This window comes from Apostichopus japonicus, chromosome 5 (genome assembly GCF_037975245.1).
Source record: "Apostichopus japonicus isolate 1M-3 chromosome 5, ASM3797524v1, whole genome shotgun sequence".
Taxonomy (NCBI): Eukaryota; Metazoa; Echinodermata; class Holothuroidea; order Aspidochirotida; family Stichopodidae; genus Apostichopus; species Apostichopus japonicus.
The window spans coordinates 2786818-2809222 of record NC_092565.1 but is presented as its reverse complement, the minus strand read 5'-3'; the positions used below and the strand labels follow the sequence as shown (position 1 = coordinate 2809222).

Below are 22405 nucleotides of genomic sequence, written 5' to 3'. Positions count from 1 at the left end.
GGAACCACCTTTGTGAATAAAGAAAGTAGGGCAAATTTGTTTGGCATGGAAATCAAAGGTCATTTAAGGTCAGCATGAGATCAAGGTATGAAAACCTTGTAAGAATGATAAATCCAAAGGGAAGCTTGTGTGAATGTTATTCTTAGTGTGTGGATCCACCAGACTAGGCAAATCAATAAAGGATGTGTTTTTTTTCTCGGAGATCAGAGGTCACAAGAGGACGAATAATCTTTTAGACCTGATAGCTCCAATCAATAATGAAGCTTGGATGAACTTCATACAAGGTATGTGGATCAACTGAATCAGTTTGAGAACTCTGTTGTTTAGTGAAGAGTTAAAGGTCATTTGATGGGACCAAGAGTTCAAGTTCTTATAATCTCTGTACAACTTTACAAATAAGGTTGGATAAACTTCCTACTTAATATGTTGATCCACCCTGATGAGCATAAGAACTCTTTTGCTTTCTGTGGAGGTCAAGGTCATTTCACAGGCCAAAGTCTTAAAACAATGTATTAAAACACCTCAGCTCCAAAACGTGAATTATGAGTGCAAGAACCTTGCCGGTGGTCACTGGAAGTCAATAACAGGCACGATTTGAAAATCTTGCAAGCATTGATGCACTCAGTTTTCAAGTTCATTATGTATGGAAAGTAATATTTAATTGTATATATCACATAAAATATGGATTATACTGTCCCTAATTATCCAGATGCAATGTCCTTTAAGTACTCATAATTGCATAATACTTCACCTGCACCGTGCTGTAAGTTTGTTACAAGATCAAGCGCAGTAAATACAGAATATGACGCTAATGGTACTTTAATGCTGTAACACTGTAAATGACTGGTATCAAGTACATTCTATTGTTCATTACAGTAGCAATCTGCAATATGATTTAAGACACTGAACTATCTGGATTTTCTCTCATTGCTGGATAGCCTCGGTACCCAGTGTGTCAGTATCATCCAGGTTTAACTGTACCTATCTTATATATACTCCCATACATGTTCTCCTCTATGCTATCTTGTTGGGTTCTAAATTAAGACTTTAAGTTAAGAAATGTGATTGAACAGAATCCTTTAAATGTTTCAGCAGGCTTAGTTTGTCACATGAGTAAAATTATTATTATTGTCATCTTTATGAGGGTAGTCCTGCTCAGTGCAGAAGCACTGCTTTCCAGAGGAGCCCTCAAAATTAACTATTATACAGAAATTATATGATGTAGAAACTTTGTGTAAAAGACAACACTTTAGTTGCATGCATTTGTTTAGGGGAAATTGCTCTGAACTATGTTGGGACTTCACAAAGATTTGTAATTTAAAAAGAGTAGGGCAGGTTGAGTAAAGGCTTAATGAAAATGGGCTGGGTTAAAGGATAGCCGACAGGTTTTAATTGATCGGATATGTTTTGTGCCCTCTGCCTCACATTTATCTGTGTCAAGCTTCATGACCCTCAGAAAAAAAATCCACAGAATGTTGTAATAAATTGAGTTTTCCAAGTCATATTAAACTCATTCGATGAGAAAGCAGTTCAGAGAGTGTATAATTTCATTTTGTGTGAACAGTAATCTTAATTTGACGTGTGATTAATTGAAGTAAACTGCTGTTTGCCATATGGCATTTCCTACCACACACTTTGACACGAACAAACATTATTTGCTTGCTTTAATATTTAGAGAAGAAAAAGTGGTTTGGGGAAATCTTAAAGATGTTCTTTCCTGCATTTATATGTAAACATAAACAAGTTTCAAGAATGTTCACAGTAGCATGTTATATCCATGCACTAAACCTGCAATATATATATACTGTAGAGTCTCTACTGTTGCAGCTTTGCATATATGTAGCTTTACCAGATTTGGGAAAATAATATTGTTTTTTTTGGCCCACTTCCCTCCAGGAAGTTTGTCTAACTTTTAATGTGGTCATTATACCATTAGAGTGATTTCTTTATTTCAGGAAAGACCGTATTCCCTTGTGCTGTAGGCCGCCATTCCTAGGAGTGTCATAACCCTAAGCTTTTCAACTCTGAATCCCTCTGCTCAATTTGTGGAATATTTGCAAACTTAAACCAAATTTGAACTGTACTGTAGTAGCTTTAAACCCAACGCTATCCCTAGATGACGACCGCTGCCCGAAGACCACGAACACTGTGCTCTTGCATGTTATCAGACAATCAGCAGTATTTTGCCAGGTAGAGGCCTAGAAAAATGCCTGTTGATCAGCATGTTTGCATAAAGTTTTGTTACAAGCTAGTCTGTGAGTTTTCATTTTCTTTAAAACCCGGCAAGACTGTGATGTCTTGAATGGAAAGTTAGATTTCCTGAGGAGATTTTGTCAACTTAATAATGACTTTGTGGTGTAGCTCTTTGCTCACTGGAGGGTAGTGTCTTTATTACTGACCTGCATTGGCCCCAAGGTGCAAACATTGACGCCTAACTGTCGGAGTGGATTGGCAAAAATGTCCACTATTCTAGCGGTTGTTTTGTGTGGAAGTTATTGCTCTGTGGCTGCAAATCATCAAAGACTCATTACCCAATTTAAACCTTTGATGAACAAAAATGAACAGTTTCACGAAAATTGCATTCATATTTATTGTACTAAATGGTAAGAGTTTATGATGTGACAAAGTTGTGTACAAGCAACCATTCTATTTTATTTGGTTGAATTTATCAAACAATCTAGGTTTTTTGCAAACAACAACTGTTAAAAAAAGATAAAAGATAAAATGTTCATTTTATTCTACAGTATCAACTCTAGCACTGCCTCTTTATTTATGATTTATGGAGAGGATGACTGAGCAGAAAAGAAGTTTGACACAAATACTGTTACACAAAAATAATGAATGTAATGACAACATGTCATATGACCAACTTGTATGTTTCACAAATTACCTTTAAAATATTTCAGAGTTTGAAAACCAACATTCTATCTATATATATATTTTCTTTAGCTGATTGTTGACTTGAAACTAAGTGTATGGTCTTTAAGTGTCGGTAATATGTACAAACCCAAGACAAACAGCAATGAATACAAAGCCTATTTCCTTCCAAAATTTGTAAGCTATTCCAGCTGATATTATGGAGGATGCAAAGCAAAAATGAGATTATAAGGGTTAGAAATGTTGAGCTACTTTTTGTACGGTAATCTAGGTCACATTGAGAAGGAATTAGGACACACTCTCAATCTGACAGAGTAAATGTTTGTAAAGCTATGGTTAAGCAAAGCACAAAAGCTTCGAGAATTAGCTCCTGGACACAGTCGGACGATGATAATATTAAAGTCTTTCAATCCCTTTAGCAAAGAAGTTCTGTCAGGGAATGGAAAGTTTCCAGTGAACTTTAACCCACTTGTGTCTCTCTGTGCTCTACTTCTTGCCAATGCTTGGATAGCCAAGAGGAAGAATTAATGTATCAGTGCATTCTACAAAAAAAGTAGGGTTCCTGGTATTTACAGGTGCCATAATATTCCTGGCAGCAAACATCAATGAAATTGATTAAATGCAACTTTTTGCACTTTTGTCTACCATTTTGCCAAACCTACATATTCCCAGTGATCAAACTGTACGGACACGTACCACCCTGACCCTCCTACCCGTAGATGTATAATGAAACAAAGGTTTAATGATGAGTCAGTAATTAATGCAATTAATATGATTGTCAACATTACAACTGCCAGACACTTTTCATCGTGGTAGTTCTCTCATGAAAAAGTATTAAGTGAGAAAGTCAAACTTTACAAATGATATGTCACTTAATTCCAATACTGGGAAATTAAGGAACTTTATTGTTTAAAATGTGTTTTAAGTGTTAGATTGCATAGAAACAAGATCTGTCAAAATCAACTAAAAATGCTGTTTTAAGATGATTATTATTTGACAAAAACAGGAATTTACAGGAAAAGGAGTGTGTTTTAGAAACATTTCGGAAAGCATAAATTTCAAGCTTATTTTTATTGCATTGTGCAGGTATACAGTGATTGTTCTCTTAGTTGAACATACATGAATATATATAGGGCTTCAAAATACAACCATCGGCCTGGGTTTATGATAACTTGAGATGCACTTTTCTTCTCCCTTTTAATATTCTGCTATGCAACTTGGCTCAAAGTAGCAAAATTGAAATATTATTAAATTACTACCTTTTATATATATATCTTTTGTGAAGAGTGCTTGCTGTTTGATATATTCTCATTGACATCTCCATATAACCCCTGGCAACCAGGACATAAATTCTCAGCATCCTGAGATATTTAATTGTCAGCAATCAAATGTCCCTTTTCTCCTATCACCTGTCATTGGGATCTCTACACTTCTTGGATATTCTGTGCTAAGAGTTATGGGGACTTGTCATATTAAGAAACAACATATTGCAGGTTATGCAGACATCTGAGTGAATAAATATATCTGGAGATGAAAGCTTTCTTAAACATTAAACAATGTGAGGGTTAAAGGTCAAGAGGTTAATCATGAACTGTGAAAGATGAGGAATGTAGGAAGAGGTGAGAAAAGATAGAATTGTATGTCTCAGTGTGGGACCACTAGACATTCATAAAATTAGATACCACAATTGACAGGGAGATGTCAAATGATAGGCTTTGAAGGGAGGTAGGTGGGTTGATTGGTGCTTCTGGTTGGTCGGTCGGTAGGATGCTAACATTGCAGCTAAAACCATGAGACTGCTACGCTGGGAAAATACCTGTATTTATGGGCAAGCTGCTTGATGAACTTACAGTACGTTTGCTGTATGTAAGTTATTGTGCAGAAAAACAAATGATTTTGCCACAATGTCGATACTCTCTCACACACGTGCAGAATGGTTTTATTATAATCATGTCTGCTCATAAACTGTATTATGATGCTGTTGATTGTGATCTTTAGCTGCTCTTTACTTTATTATCTTACCCAGTGACACATCACAACTTTAGTGTATTTTTTACCAAGTGAACACTGACAATCATGTTCTATACCAAACAACATAATTAAGAAGGTTCATTTAACTACATAATTGGTATGTAGAGTCCATGAGTACAAGAATGCATATGTTGAAGGTGAAGGTCATTTTGAGGTCATAGTCATAGTCTTGAATCCTCATAAACACAATAACATATTATTTTAACTTGATACTTGGATATTTGGGGTCCACTCAATAAGACTCTTTTCACACTTATATTAGTCTTATTTCTTTAAAGCTATCAAAACATTTCTGAAGAATGTGGTTATCTATTTATTCCTGAAGAAAGTTCTCTTATTAATATTTCTACAGTCCATTTTCCAAGTTACATTCAGATTTGAACGTAATTATGTGCTTAATACATGTTGACATCAGCCTTAACCTTTGAAGTAAAAACAAACATTTGAAGGTATTCTAACTTTTCTGTGTTATTTCTTTCTTTCTCGCTTCCAGGGACCTCAGTAATAACAGGTTGCTGGTTACATCGAGGAAATTATTTCGAGGGCTCGGCTCACTGAGAAATTTGTAAGTATACCGAGGTACAGACTGTCAGTAAAAATCCAAGTGATCCTTTGAAATAATTTGAGCAAGTAAACTGTAGAACTTTCCGTTGGTTTGGTCTGACTGACAGATATGTGTTCAACTAATGGGTGAGGAACTATTTATGTACTTTAAAATACTTCCTTCCAGGTACCTTTTCGTTCATTATTTTTGGACAACTTCCCGTGTGGGATTTCAAACCATCACTTCTAATCCTTTGATTGTTGTTTAATACCCAGTGAAAAAAGTGGTCGCTATGGATCAAAATATTGCGAAATGGTGAACTTTCAATGTAGATGACTGAAACCTTCACATAATTACTGAATGCCATAAAGTAAGTGACATTGAAGGACAATATATTCTGCCCTAGCATTGCAAAGTTAATATTACCTACTGAAGAAAAGGAAGACTAAGTTTCATATTGTGAGACAGTTCTGTTATAGAAGGCATTTGCAATTAGCTATCCTGGTTTTGCTAATGGACTATAGAACTATGCCATTACTTAGAAAATTATTTTAATTAAATTATTTTTATTCCTACTCATATTGAACATTCATGTTTGATACCTTTTCTGGCGTACCCTCGGACATAGTTTTTCACTGTTGCCTTTTGCTATGAAAACTTTGGTATTGAGAGTGTATATTAAAAAGTGACAGATGAATTCTGATTGGAATTGGAGAGAGAAATAAGATTGCTTCAAATCTGGTAAAAACAATACAAGTCTTGCTTGATGTGTGGTTGAAGGCATGTCCTCCACTAACATGAGTTTTCAACTTGGCCCATTACAAGCTTCAATTTATATGAGGTTTGTGAATTATAGGAACAAATAACTGACTGCTTGTCTGAGATTTGAACATCTTGCATTTCTTCTGTGCATAACATTAGATCCAGAAAAGTATCCCACCAACAAAACAAAAGTTGAAAGATCGTAGAAAAAAACATGAATGTTCCAACCCAGATGAATATCTATCAATGTTTATTTCAAGAAATAGACAGAAGTTTAGGACCAATTTTGTGTTTGTTTGTTTGACCATTTAAGCATAAGAGAGGGAAGTGTGTGTAACAATGTTGTACCTGTTAGAAGTATTGATGTGAGTTGATTTATAGAGTTCAGGACATATCAGTTGTGAGTGGACGGTAAGACCTATTATTAATGTCTGTGGACAGTAAGACCTGTTATCAATGTGAGTGGACAGTAAGACCTGTTATCAATGTGAGTGGACAGTAACACCTCTTATTATTGTGAGTGGACAGTAACACCCATTATTAATGTGAGTGGACAGTAAGACATTATCAATGTGAGTGGACAGTAAGACCTGTTATCAATGTGAGTGGACAGTAAGACCTGTTATCAATGTGAGTGTACAGTAACACCAGTTATTATTGTGAGTGGACAGTAAGACCTATTATTAATGTGAGTGGACAGTAAGACATTATTAATGTGAGTGGACAGTAAGACCTATAATTAATGTGAGTGGATGTTAAGACATATTATTAATGTGAGTGGACAGTAAGACATATTATTAATGTCAGTGAACAGTCAGACATTATTTATGTGAGTGGACAGTAAGACCTGTTATTAATGTGAATGGACAGTAAGACATTTGGATAGTAACTTTTGATGTGAGTGTACAGTAAGAGTTATTGGAATATCAGTAGATGTTTGGACATGTAGGAGTGCTATTGGTATCAGTGGATTGTAAGTCCTATCTATATAGGACCATTCCACGTGAATCAACCTGATAACCTTTAGGACCTATTGATGTAAATGCATGGACAATGAAAAATGTTGGACATATAAATTAAGACGGTCAAGTAGACCAATTGGACATATTGATTGAAGTGGGACAGTAAGACATGTAGACTCTTTTGATTTCATGTGAAACTATGTTTCATTGCTCCTTCAGGTTTGCATCTTCATGAAGATTTAATTCCTTCATAGATATGCTGTACTTAATGTTTTAATCTCTGTTTGGCTATATATATGGAATCATGAGTTTGTATTCTCTGTCTTTTCAATGTGTGACTACTGACAAGTCGTTCACTTATTGATACCTTGGATGCGAGTGTGATGATGAAACGAGACAATAAATGCTCTTCTCTCCTCGTCTTTGTCTAGTTAACATAGTAACTTACTGTGGTTTGGAAAGTTAACTATCATTTCTATTTATTTTCTGGAATTACAGCATGACAGAAATTGAGTCTGGATCTCTTGTTTGTAACAGATAATGCAAATGTTTAGAAGTTCCCTTTCATATTCTGCATAATTCATGTTGATATTTTTGCTTGTGCTATTATCAGATCTGATAAAATGCTTAGATATATTGTCATATAGACCATAACAAGTCGGTTAAGCACATACTCTTAGCAATTGTGTTGTAGTTTTCATTAAAATAGTACTATCTTCAAATTGTCTTGAAAAGCATGGCAACCTGCAAGAGATGCTTCAGGAAGAACATATTTTGAGTCCCCTGCCCTTGCCCTGCTCTTAAAAATAGACACTAATTCATGCATAGTCTTGATGAATTAAGACAATCAATTTAACAATTTAACTAGAAGTCTTCATTGAAACTGGAATTCACCAAACTGTCAGTTCATCTCTCCACTCCAGCAAATTTAATGTGTTGTCTTCTTGGACATACACATATATATGCTCTATACGGTACTTCTCTAAAAGAAAAAAATGGAACTCTATCAATTTAATAATTGCAGCAAGGTACAGATAAAGGAACCTTCTTTGATTGCCCCAGATTTATCATTCGCCTCGTTTCAAAACAATGCATGAACTTTGGACAATGGATTTATGTTTCATTATGCAGTCAAGAATTATCATGAAATCAGAGGACTCAAATCTTGGGCATATGTGACTCATTTCTCTAAAATTTAATTCCAAGTTACCTTGATATAATATGTCATTTGGCATGGCAACTTACATGATAGCCTGGAATACAGAACTTGCTGACGGTTGATAGGGGTGGGTTTGTATCTCTTTTCTGTTTCAGAGCCCTCAGCCAGAACGAGCTGAAGTCTTTGCCTAGAAAGGCTTTTAGGGATCTAGGTTCTCTGAGGAGATTGTAAGTTGTAGTAGAACCCCCCTTCAAATAACCCACAGAAGAAACAGTCAATGTTTTGCTTGTCTGCAGGTTTGCACAATTATCAGTAATAATGGTAGTGAGTTGTTTGCTAGCATTCAGTAGTTACTAGTCGTATCAATTTACCTCAACAAGTTTGCTTTTTTAGTTTTGTACGACGAAACCTTCCAAAATCAGACCTGTTTTCTTTGTCCCCCTTTCACGAGTCTCTGTAGATATATATAGTGATGGTCGCACTGTTATGTTTTATTCCATTGTTGTGTGCTTTTAATAGTAAAAATATTAGACAATGTTCATTGTTTGCTTTGTTGCTAGCGGTTACCTTATTCCTTGTGTGTTCCAAACTGAATTTTGATGGATAGCCCTCCTTAGCCAATGTGATATCATGGGGATTATTATTATTATTTTTTTTTTCGATAAATGTGATTTTGAAAAATATGGCTTACCCAGATCTTTGAGCAAACTCTGTGGCAGCATACTCCTTCATTGAAATTAGAAGAGTCACACAGTATTATGAGTCTGCTGCTCTGTGCATGCAGAGAGAACCCCCCCCCCCTCCCATCTTCCTCTTTTATACTTCCTAATGTAGTCGAGCTTCTTGCAGATTGCTGTGTTCTATCAAGCTTTGTCTATAGTAGTAGGGATACAAAGTAGTAGCAAGTATGTGGTTAGTTATGCAAGTCACACTTGTATGCATGTTGTCGTCTGTTCAAGCAACGTTTAATCTATTACAGAAACCTCAGCAAGAACAAATTGATGTCTTTACCGAGACAGGCCTTTCGGGGTCTTAACTCGCTTCGGAAACTGTAAGTCTGTGCAGTAGTTCCAGTGGCAGTAGTTCCCATCCTGTTTGGCCAGCCATCTTTGTGTATTTCAAACATATTTCACTCCTATCTATATTTTATCAATTTTGCACCAGAATTTTTCACATTTAGTTACATAATCCTTTCTTTTGCGGTTCATGTAGCGTTCTGTTTAGAAAATGTGTTTGTTTACATATAAATATCTATATCTGTATATATACTCACCCTCTGCTTTTTAACCATATATTTTCTCCTTCATTTTAGCTTACTTCAGTTCCAGATTTTTTCTGTAAATTTTGCCTTTTCTTCAAGAATTTGCTCAAATTATTATTTTATTCTCCAGAACAGGATAGTTGGTGTACATTTTGGGCATTTTTGGATGAGTAATGCAAATTAATTGAATGTACCTATTTGCTTCATCATGACTTGATTGAAGCAGTTTTTATGTATCAAACAGTCTGTGTGTGTGAATATGTGTCCATGTCATGTGACATCCCGGCAAACTCTACCCAAACGTTTGTCATCAAGTGAACTTTTTAAAGTTGTCTTAATTGTTTGTTACCCATGGAGAGTTCATACCATGTTGCATTAATACGAAAGTTGTGCGTAAAATGGAAAGTGCAGAAAGTTAACAACTGCATTAACATAATGCACACATGTTCAATAAAACTGTTTAAAATTATTAAAGAATATTTACCAGGGGAACAAAATGAATGTGTGCAGCCCTAAACATTCTGATTTACAATTTTACAGGAATGCTCCTCTGTGGGGATTAAATTGTTTAGTATTTAATGGTGATCAATCAATTTCAAACTTTGAGAGATGTCGGTTCCCTCTCTAAACTCTCCAGAAAACTTTATTGAAACTAAAGGGAGGGATGAAACAAGCTCACCAACTTCATAAGATAATGGATAATAAAAACTCAAGAGGTTGTAGGAATAGAATTTATTGTACATGGTTGATTTATAATGTTTTCAACTTTGTGGTTTATTGTGTACAATTAACAGCTCATTGATTGCAAATGGCATTTTAGATCTTTCCAAGATCATGGTACACTGCATGAAAATGCTACAGTAGGTTGGCAGAGAGTAATTGTTATCAAATTAAAGAACAACTTTAAAACTTTGTGCAAAATTGAAGAAAAACAAAAAAATGGATGTCTGGATCTTGGATTAGCTACAGGAAATGAAGAGGAAATAAATTTGCAGATGGAGCTAATAAATAAGATTATTAATCATTGTAGCAGCGCAGTGGTTTGGGGCTGGATTGCTTGAACTATTGGGAAACAGGTGAATGGGCTATTAACCGACAATAATTGCATAGGTAGTTTAGATACCTTTGTTTTTTGCTGTTTTTAATTATCAAATAAATGTGCATGTGAAGTTGTTACTTCCTTAATAGAGTAAATCCATTATTATTTATAACTGCGTGAAAATAATAAGAAACTTCCAATGATTCTGGATTGCAGGTAATTTATTTGTTTGTTCGGGTTTAGAAAGAAAGGAACTTTGGATTGACTTTAAAATATTGAAGTGCTGAAAGAGGTACACACAAAGAGACACTTGGTGTATTTATTTTGCTCTCGGTGTATATTCGTTCGGTTGAATAATTTAATTGAGACAAAGGAACCGTTGGTGGAAAGTCATTGATGTATTATCTGGATAATTGCAGAGACTTTATGCTGTATGGAATTATCTTCTTTCTGATCTGATATAAAATTTTATACTTGATCTATTCATGAGGTTGGTTCATAGTAGCAAGATCTCCCATAAAGTGCTGGCATGAGCTATCTGGTGTATTACAATACTTAGAAGTACTCCGCAGGTTGTAACTTGAGAAACTTCATCTTTTGGTTCTAAGGTATCTTACATGTCTCCAAAAGAATGTTCTTGACAGGGAGGTCAAGATCTTCCAAGGAAGTAACAGCTGACATGTGGTTCGTACCACCCACCAGCTGTACATAGCAGAAAATCGTCTCTCACAATTGAGGTAAACAAAAGATACACCAACCCAACATAATAGACATTGCTGAATTTACATGAAAAGAGGACAAGACACATTGGTGTTCTGTTTCCAATGCTAAACGCCAAAACGTACGTTTTACTGAAGCAAGGAAGTTCCATGTTGAAGTCAGGGTGCAGAGGTGTTTCTTCTGATGCTATGCTGCTCTCTTAGTGATTACAGATTCCCAGTGGCAGCATACCTCATCTCAGTTAGTGCCAGTGTTTGGCAGTATAACAGGCTTTAGTAATCCATTCCTTGGACACTTCAGAACTATTTAATCTGTTAGCAGAAGAGTTTGGTTTGGGAGGCCCACTGTCCACCTCTACTACACAAGTGATGTTACATTAATTTGAGTAATTGCTCTAAAAGAGATAAAAGGCCACTTTAGCAAAGGATAAGATACCGTCTGTTTGTAAATTAATATACTCAGACATCTAACATCAGAGATAGGATTAATTCATGAAAGCAGATGACAGGGTCAATCAACACACAACACAGCTGGTGTGGAAATGCAGACATGCAGATATTTTATCTCTCATACCAACAAAGAAGTACACATTTTATGTATAAAATATTAGGTTTTAGTTGTTTCTGTTCAGTTCTGTCCTGCCATAATAAAGTGACTTAATTGAGTCATATAAACTGTGTGCCAATCAATTTTGGATATTTTATAGAGGAGAGACAGATTTTGGCAATTTTGGTATTCAGACTCAAGTTGTGTGTCTGGCTGGAGTCATTTTAAGGGTAGCTGCTGCATGCTTTTATGCTGGTATTATGATGGGATATATATGCTGTCCTAACTTGGTAGCTTGAGGGCATTAAAAAACTTATATACTACTGAGATTGTTTAAGTATTAATATTGTGAGTATACTTGGATATTAACTAATATTGGTATTATATTGTGGATGTGCTTAGACACAGAATTGTAACTGAGTTGTTAACAGCAGGGGCAGCATAGCTGGTGGGAGGAGGGGCATTGGGAGGGAGGGGAGATAAGGGCCATGTGTTCCCTAGTTCTGTGATAAATCTCAAACGTTACCATTTTCATACATGTATACGAAGTGTCACGTTTTGGCAATCATATCCATTTTTCAATTTTTGTAATTTAAAAAGTGCCTGTTGTTATTTGAGAGTGTCCTTTGTTGAACAATTTATGTTAAAATTGTAATTAAAAAGTATGTCTTCTGGGAAGGCATTCAAGTACTGGAGTATGTGTTAGGGAATGCACATACTGTAGGATCCATTTTTTGCTGAACATTTTTGAACGAACATTGCAGTTTGCAGCCTGAAATTAAAGTCACATTTTGCACTGCCCCTTGAATTTCCCCCCTCCCCTCCCCAACCCCCATAGATTGAAACCTCTTGCGCTATCCTCTGGTTGACAGAATTTCAGTCCTCATGTTCCACTTGGATATGGATGTTAAGTCATGCATGCAGTTGTTGTTCTTCCCATCTTTGGTTAACTTCTGCTGATGAAGTGATCAACATTTATCAGATACACATTTTAAATCCTTTCATTTTGTCACTCTATTATGTAGCTGAGATCATCATTTCTGTATATTCACAATTGTGTACTTCATAAAATCATATCATATGAGCCCAGCAAATCCATATATATAAGAACACAAATGCAAGCTATTTTATTATGTTACACCCCAAGTAAACTGTTTTGAAAGCTACACTATATATTGAAATTAAAAAGAAAAATGAACTTACAAAATTATATTTTATGAAAAGATAGCAAAAGTACTTGCAGTGAGCTTGCTTGACCAGAGGTAGTTGATCCATAAGGCTGCATGTTAATACTTGAAGGCAATATATCAGATTAGTACTTGTGATTGGTCACTTCTCATGCTGTAATCTGTTGAAAGATCATTTCATTACATGGAACTGTCTATTGCAACTGATAACACAGTGACCATAATCCCTGTCATGCATATTCAGACCTACAGTATGTGTAACCTTTGACCTACTGCTCCTTGCTTAATTTGATTTAAAGGCCACAAAATTGTGGGCAAGAGGCAACCATAGTTGTTTATACTTCATATTTTTTAGATTGTCCAACTGTTTTAGTATTTCAAACAACAATGACAACAAATTCCAGCTGAACATGAAATGTTAGATTGAATATTTCTACCACTTGCATGCATGTTCCATGTTGTTTTCTTGTTTCAAACATAATATGATATTATGAAATCATCCTACTTGTTGAACTGACCTTCATATCCCCCCCCCCCCCCCCCCTCCATGCAGTAGCAAAGAGCTACTCATTAAAAAAAAAAAAAAAACCTCTTCTACCAATCACCAATCCCCTTCCAACCCCAAGCAATCTAAATTTTACCTTAACAGTTGTCAACAGATCTACCCTTCTCAGATGAGGAAAGTTTTTAACTGCACCATTTACTTCATCAGCTCCTTGAGAAATACTATGAAATTTCTTCTAGCTTCTTTTGGTTATGCTTTTTCCATTTTCCTTTCACCCTTCCCCAATTTTCTGTTTCCCCTTATTGTTTCACAGGAGGTTAGACGGCAACAGAATAACCTGCATAATGGAGGGAAGCTTCAGGCCACTACGGATGCTTGAATCACTGTATGTAAAAACATATTGACCCTAACAATCTAAATCGAGTAGGTTTTAGATGTGTTGCAGATGTATCTCTTTTTGTGTTAGCAGCAAATATGCCAGAGAGATCATAAAAATAGTCACTGAGAAATTGCTTTTCTTATTAATCCTTATTTATGTAACCTCAGTGATATTCCTCAGGAGAGCATGAACTACCTAATTATATGGAAATATTTTACAGATTTAGAAACATTTAGGAAACTATTTTGGAAACATTTGCATTACATTCTCACTCTGACAGTTGGGGCCATTATAGATGACCTTTAGTTCCACAAACTGCAGGAAATAGATAATCACACATAGATCACAGTTTTGTGAAGCTTTTTGATCATCAGTTTTGGCATACCTGCAGCCATAATCAAGTTTGTGTACTTAAAAGCATAATCAGAGCTCCAATGTAACAAGTTTCTAAAAGTGTACTGTCATATGTGATCCTGATGAAATAAAAGGTTAATTAACCAATTTGAACTTCAGTTTAAGGCCGTTAGAAGTTATAGATATCAGAATGTTTTGCTGCATCAATGAGGGTGCAAAATAAGGGCCCAAGATTTTAGCCTCAAGATCTCCAGGAATACCTGTTTAGTAGAATTGCATTTACATCCAGATGTACAAATAAAAAACATTCTTGATTCTTGCCTCTGGATCGTCATCAGCAGTGCACTTTTCTTATGTAAAATGAGGTAAAATAAAATAAGGTAAAAATAGGTTTGTTCCTGTCTATAGTATGCAAACAATGTGCTTCAAACAATGATGAAAGTTCAGGCACAAGGTTGCATGTATCCCACTGCCTTATGAAAGTCACAGGGAAGGACAAACGTGGAATTAGGGAAAGTGAAACGTGATGGACGTAACCAACTTCATCTAGAAATTGAAATAAACTACTTTGTTTTGAAACTAAGCTTTGATTATTAACTATCCTGAGTTTGATTTTCCGTACAGGGCTTTGAATGAGAACAACCTGACCACATTATCCAGCAGCAGTTTCACCCATATGAGTTTCCTGAAGAACTTGTAAGTTGCATCACTTTTCAATCTATAACAGCTGGGAATCTGGTTTTGTTCCAAGAGTCACTGAAATAAATACTCACAAATAACATAGTCATATAGGAGTGTTTGTACTATGTAGTATGTCAATGATAATCAACTTTTAAGCAATTTGTGAAAATTAAAGGAAAATTACTGCATGCTTACATTGCAATATGTTACTAAATGTTTACTTTCATAGTTTGACTGTAGATCCACTTTAATGTGTACAAGAATCCTATATTGTAGGCTATATCATGGTGGTCAAAGGTCATTTGAGGTTACCATAGGTGTAAGCCTGAAAAGTTTGTGAAGCATAGCTTGGATGAACTTCATACTTTGTGCATGGATTCAAAGTACTCACTCAATTGTTTTATGTAGAGGTTTAAAGGTCATTTCAGGTCACCGAAGGTCAAGGTTTGTAAATCTCTCCACCACTCGAATGTTCATGTAAGAGAGAAAAGAGACATGCGCAGAGGAAAAACCCGAGTATGAAGTCAGTAATGACGTAAATAGTCTTGCTGAGAGTATCCATGGAGCTATACCCCGCTTGATTATGAACTTTACAACATACCTTGAAAACCCAATTCAAAGCTGTCTCAATACATAATCCTTAAGCTTTATCCCTTAGAGAAGGCATGCATTGAGCCGTTTGCATGTGGTGTAAGGCTTTAAAAAGATTGAATGACTTCCTGTTTCTGAACTGGGACAAATATTGTAATAGGAGGTATAGTCATATTATGCCATTAGTGTTCACCTGAATTCACAGGTATATTATCATCCAACGTAGCTCAGAGTTTTGTCTGTATATCCCATCAAAAATATACTCAGGAATGGTTATTAACCACAGAATCAAACTAAATTGCCTTAAAGAGGAACCCTCCACAGGTTTATTCATCACAAAAAATTGTTTTCACATCCCCAAGAGGATCAAATTTCATGATCTTGGTAAAAGCCACATTTAGTTTTCATGAACTAGTGGATAACTGTCCTGGTTGGCTAAATTGTCTCTGTCAGATTCATGATGGGATGCTTTTGCCCGAAAAATATTGGCGCCTTCACAAAGGCGTTAATAAAATAAGGCTTGGTCATGGACTCATGGTTGTTGTAAATGATAAAATACTATTGCAAGAAACGTGTCCTGATACAAAATTGTGCGAAGTGACACAAACCTATTTGCAGTAGTTTGAAAGAAATATCTCTCCAAGGTTTGGTTAGGTGTAATAATGTTTTACTATTACTGCAAAGAAACTTTGTGATGACACAAACCTATTTGCAGCAGTTTGAAAGAAATATCTCTCCAAGGTTTGGCTAGGTGTAATAATGTTATACTTTAAATTTCTAGGAAATAAGTGAGCGATGCAACTTCAAGAAAATCTTAGATTGACTTCATGACCGTTTTAATGATTGGCATGTAACTTAAGTCCTTTTGCAGGTGCCTATCTGGTAATTCTCTGTATATAATGACATGAAATGTTGGATTTCCGACTTCCGTAGAGTAATCTTCAGTCCTTCTGGTGTCACTATTAAGGCTTCGCTATCAACCATTGCTTTTGTTGTGGAGGACAGGAACTGCCGTATCTACAAGATTTACATCGTGATTCCTTTTGATGGGAACCTAAGTTAGAAGTGTCTCGTTTACGCTTGTCACTTTACAAGAATGATCTCGTTTTATATCTGATTTGAAAAGTGGATAAGGCAGATTGGATGGTAATGTGTTGGGATGGCTCCTTTGTTGTTGTTATTGGGGGCACTTGATAGGCTAAACCCAAAGGTCATCTGCCATGAAAACCATCTCATGGATTCAAGCTTCATTCATCAGCAGCATAAATGTAATGGCCGTATTATACAAGTTGTTTTAGTAGTACACATGTATGTGTACGGTTGTGGCACATATTCTGCAAAGTCCAGGATGTTTCTCTACCATTTGATTCACCCTATATGCTGCCCTTACTGCCTGTATAAGCATACTGAGAGAAACATGGTTTCACTTACTGAGTGCTGGGTGAAATCATTGGAAAAGGTACAAATAATCTGTTTTATGAAAACACTGATGCCTGATGGGGGAGTTCTCTGCAGTTTGCCCAAAGGAGTATTCTCTGTCAAGTTAATTAATACCAGAAAATTAATTTGGTGCAGTTTTTATAGCCAAGAGATTCTTTAACAATGTCGCAAGTTTTCGTAGGCATCAAATAATTTGCCCTTCCTCACTGTTCAATTGCTTATCTGTCCATATCATTTAAGCCTTATGAGTGTCTGAAGTAGATCTATACTTTATAATGAAATAAGCTGAAAAAAATGTCTAGCTTTAGCAGTAGGGAATGATGTAAATATAAGCTTGTTATAAGTGAATAAAAATATCGCCTTCTTCCCCAGCAAGTGTCCATCAATTACAATAAATTCCCTTCATAAAGGGATTTATGAACCCTCTCACCAGGCAGATGGGTTGCCATGCCAGTTAAATAGTCATTTTAATTGATAGAAATGTGGTGGGTACTTGCAAATTTCCAGCGGTGTCGATAATTTCTATCAAATCATTAAGGGTACCAAAAGATCTTTGTTGATATGTTTCTAAGAGGTATAACTGCCAGTGTTTATGGTGTAACACCTCCATGGAATGCGGTAACTTGTGTACCTGCAGGTGAACGAAGGACCTACTCAAGTGTGTTACACAGTCTCAGTGGGTCAATGCCATTGCACTAATCGAACAAAGTCTACGAATTCTGAAACTCGCAAATAAAACTCAGCATGGTTCCAGCTAAAGTTTTCTAAATTGGCAAGATTATACAAATGAATACACCAAACTAGTAGTTTTCTAATGAATAATAGAGACAGCTTTTCTTGTTATTCATACTGTAGCTGTTAGAGTTAAACCTCAGTGGTGTTTGTTAGTCTCCCGGTGGTATTTCAAAGAGTGTGTGGGTTGGTGCGGGTGTCAAAGTCAGGTAAAAAGAAGAATGTAACAGTGCAAGGAAAGGTTGGCGGTGTTCTTCTAACTCCATTGAAGATGAAGCAAACAGGATGTTTTGACCACTGAGTGCTGCAAAGTGCTATTCTGTATCTTTGCAAACATAATGCATGTAGGTAAATGGTAGCGGTGATTACAAAGGTTACCTTGTTTCTGAACTTTCGTATGCGAGTTTAATAGTACATGTCGGGTTAAATGCACTTATAAATAAAGATTATTCCTGAAAGGGGTCGAAGAGGAGTGAAACATATTAAAGTAAGAAATATATATCATTATAGGAACAGACAAAGCTATATATATCCCAGTATTATTGTATACCAGCATTGCAACAAACACCTCAGAAGGATACAAAGTTACTATAGGGAAGTTGGTTTTCTTTGCACATCCATTCTTCAACTATAACTGGAGGGAGAATAGAAATTGAGCATGCATAAATAACCCAGTAAAGATTCATTGGTTGCAGACAATTGTGGAATATTCTGATTCTTGCCTGCAACAACCTGAAAATATGGCATCCCCTCAAAATACAGAAACAATCGTGAAGTATTGCTCGCAACTCAGCAGCAACTTGTTTCAGTGAATTGTTGTTCTCTGTGCAAAATTAGAAATTTTTTAGTCTGAACCTAGGCATGTCTCCCTCTCACCATCATGGGTCTAGATATGCATAGCGTGTGCTGAGCTGACAAAGGCCTACTACATGATAATGATTGGAGTATGCATAACCTGAAAGTTTAGTAAAATCAAATGATTTTTCATAATTTGGATAGGTACAGTACATATGGTGATAACAACTTGGGTAAGCTATGTCAGTAATGTGATAACCCTGTTTGAGTGATATCTGTAATAACATTGGTGACCAAATGCAAAGAGCACTAATAAACTATAGAGTTATATCCAGCTATATCAAATTGTGTGCATTAGTATGTCAATGTAAGTTTCTATTGTCTGTCTTCATTTCATATGTGTAAATGAGGTTTTTTCTGATGTCTTTTGCAGGAGACTCACAAACAACAACTTAATGTGCGACTGTTACCTTTCATGGCTCTCTGTCTGGCTGAGGCTCCGCCCCCAACTGGGACTGCAGACTGAATGTGCTGGCCCAAGGCATGTGAGGGGTGTCAAGATTGTTGAGTTACAGCCAACTGACTTCAGATGTCCAGGTAAACCGATTTTAACCTTTTAGAATAAGCAGAAAGAGGTGATTGCCTTTGAAGAGACCAAAAACAGTCAGTATTCAAACAGTGTCTCCCGCACAGAAATGTTGCTCATCCCTGTATTTGTACTAAAGGACATTTTCTGAACCTAAATCTTAGCTTTCATACATGTGGAAAACATGATGAAATGTTTTTTGCTCCATTAAGTTTGTGGGTTACAGAAGATTCTTGTATTGAATTAAATGGTTGATACCCTAATAGGGAGTATAGGGAGTAGCCAGATGGGGTGTACCTCAATCCCCACATGATGGTTGACACCCTACTAAATAGTATAAGGAGTAGCCAGATGGGGTGTACCTCATACCCCACATGGATCTCTTGTAGCCAGATGGGATGTACCTCAATCCCCACTTGGATCTCCCGGCATTCCATGTGTTAGTTCATAATGGAGCTTGGTTGCAACTCAAGGTCCAACTCTTAATTTAAAAGGGAAAGTCATATCAGCCTTTATAAGCTGCTATTTGAAGGCTCCAATCCATTAAAATTTATCCTGCATTTCTACTGCAAAGAAAGAAAACTTGTGTTTTTGTCTTGTTCATGAAATTCTTTCCACCTTTGTTAAGTTGAGGGATGGAAGGGGGGGGGTGCAGAACTGTTTTTGTTTGCTTCATTAATTGCTAGGAGTGCAGTTTATAGTGTGTTTAGTAATGGACATTTCTTTAGGTGAAGTACCTCCCCCCCTGCCCCCACTATATTATATATTGGGGTCAGTCTCCCCCATGCCTTTAAAACACTTTATAATTTAATTGACTTTGCCAAATTCTTATTTCAGTGGTTCTGTCATTTCTTTATTTCTGGTTTTTGTGTTAAAGTTGAGGATGCCTTAATTCCTACGCTTTTCCTACATTAGCTGGAAAACTGATGAAAAAGTTTGTAAAATGTTATGAAGTAATTTCTGTAAAACATTCTGACAAGGTGGGTTTGAAATTAATACAACTCCCATTATGAACTATGAGTCCCTGGAGGTCACATGTTCTTCTCAATTTAAGCAGATGTTGACCAAACTATGTAGAAATATTGGGCAGATGCATGGCTAGTACACATTCTTGCCTTCCCATGAACCTCCATTAGACACTTTAAAGAGATAGTTTGGAAACGCTTTGGTGATCCGATAGTTGCTTTTACCAGACAGTAGAGAAGTTCCGTTTTGATGTTTTATAGAAAGAAGATTTTATAGGAGTAGTTCTCTACCAATAAACCTATGCAGTAGTTGAGTATTAATGTGACGAAGGATTTGCAAGGTGAACCACAGTCGATTTGACTTTACTTTTAGGAGGTAATATAATCTTTGACTCAGCCCCTCTTAAGCTTGGGGTGATTTTTGGAGGAATGGGGAAGAGGTAAGTGTGATCTTTTACAAGTCGCAGCTGATGCTATTCAAAGCTGGATTCTCTGTTTACTGCCTCTTTAAATGGTTGTCATGTTTGGGTCACTGATAGAGTCACTCATCCAGGGTAACAGGTCTGGACACCAATCCCCAGAGTTCCAACTCATGTTTTTGGTGTTCAAGTGTAAGAGAATCAAGTTGCAAGCCGCGAAAATTAGAAAATCATCTGCTAGGTGGGGATCTTTGTCTTGTGGAGTGTTACATGTTGCGAGAGGTAGTAGGTAAGCTGATTGAATTACATTAGTAACAGCAGGGACTGTGTTTGCTTTAATCAGCTTTAACTGGTAAGTGATGACCTACATGATGGGGAAACTTTCTCCTCAGGAAGAAGGAACACCAAGAAAATTGAGGTCTTTTAGAGAAAAAACCAGAGACCTGTAAAACTCTGTATGAAGTGTTACTTCGAAGAAAGACTGGTATCATCATGAGATTATACCAAAACATAGCATGATAGTCTACAACTAATAACTAATATTACTGCATTGTTAAAAGATTCCCTCATGACCTGTTCTGATTACAAACACTACTGTCCCTGCCTATCACTGTCATAGTGTCCATCACTTTTAGTGTCACAATGTTCACTGCTTTGTCGATTGTTTGAAGTAACTAGACTGAAAGCAAAAGCATATAGTGAATGACCAGAGAAGATGAAGGTAAAATTCTTCAAACAGGTACATGTTTTATCTTGTAGAGGTTACACTAGCTGAAGACAACCAATCTCTTCGGGATAATAGCTTCTCACGAATGTAACGTTAACAGTTGTGCAAAGTTAAAACCAGTACTGAACTACTAAGCTGATCACAGAATTGCTGAATAGTGTCCTAATAATCCCAAATTGTGACTGATCTCTGTACTTTTGCTGTGATTAGAATGGAGTCTACTATACTCTGATACTTATGATACTATACTCTGATACTTATGATATTGCTTCCAACATTGTGTGTTCAGAATAAGGTGTTGTGATGAAAATACATCGTTACTCTATCAATAAGTGGGCTCTTTCCTTGAACTTAACTTGTAATTTTACCACTAATACCACAAGTGCAATAATACATTCAACATGTTTCAAGCAATTGGAATTATGTTAGGCTCTAAGTAACCAAAAGTCCATGCATACTATAAAAACTAATTTTGATATAAAATACAAGAAATGATTCAACAAATTGTTTATAGAATCTTCCTCCAAAGACACTGTATATAACTCCTCTTTAATGGGTAAAACAGGCAAATAAAGTTCACATTATTATCGGACACACTCAACCACCGGCCTGGCTAAGTGGACTCTCTCCCTTTTACATCCCAGGTTAATGGATGATATTTCAAAGACAGTCGGAGGACTGTAACAGGTCGCAGGAGTCAATGACTCCTTCATTCATAGTCCGTTACCAACAAAATATCATCCAGTTTACTTAAATCTACCTCTTCCCTCTGGCAAAATAGTGAAAAGAGGATTTAACTAATTGTGTGTTTGACAAGTTGTGAAAATCATCCCTAGCATTTCATCCTGGCATGTTACATTAACAGCAGAGGAAATTGGGGGACATGTTGGTAATATGAAAGAAGAGATAAGTAAAAGTCTTCAAAAGCCAAAATTCTTGTCAGTTGTGAAAGATTGAAATAGAGGGAAATGGTTTTGTGTGAGGTTGAAGAATTTCCTTTAACCTTTAAGCTTGCCCCGTGAGGTGCACGAGGAAGCCAGCCAAACCTTGAAGCAGTCAACATGCTACGTTAACAGAGTTAGAAAGTTATGAATTATGGACAAATGAATCTTTTTTAAGTCTACAATCTTTTCGTAAACTTAC

General features: G+C 36.2%; 1 protein-coding gene across 6 annotated transcripts in view; it reads left to right on the top strand.

The window, feature by feature from the left end:
* The window catches only part of LOC139967297 (slit homolog 2 protein-like), a 102373-nt gene that overhangs the window by 41941 nt on the left and 38027 nt on the right, over positions 1-22405 (top strand). For 4 of the 6 annotated variants that reach the window (XM_071970950.1, XM_071970947.1, XM_071970953.1 and 1 more), the window contains exons 5-9: positions 5402-5473; positions 9315-9386; positions 13907-13978; positions 14951-15022; positions 18999-19162. In XM_071970950.1, coding sequence (XP_071827051.1) covers positions 5402-5473; positions 9315-9386; positions 13907-13978; positions 14951-15022; positions 18999-19162 — 452 coding nt within the window. Of the gene's footprint in view, positions 1-5401; positions 5474-8490; positions 8563-9314; positions 9387-13906; positions 13979-14950; positions 15023-18998; positions 19163-22405 lie in introns of all 6 variants that reach the window. The other 2 variants (XM_071970948.1, XM_071970949.1) reach the window with 2 other exon arrangements.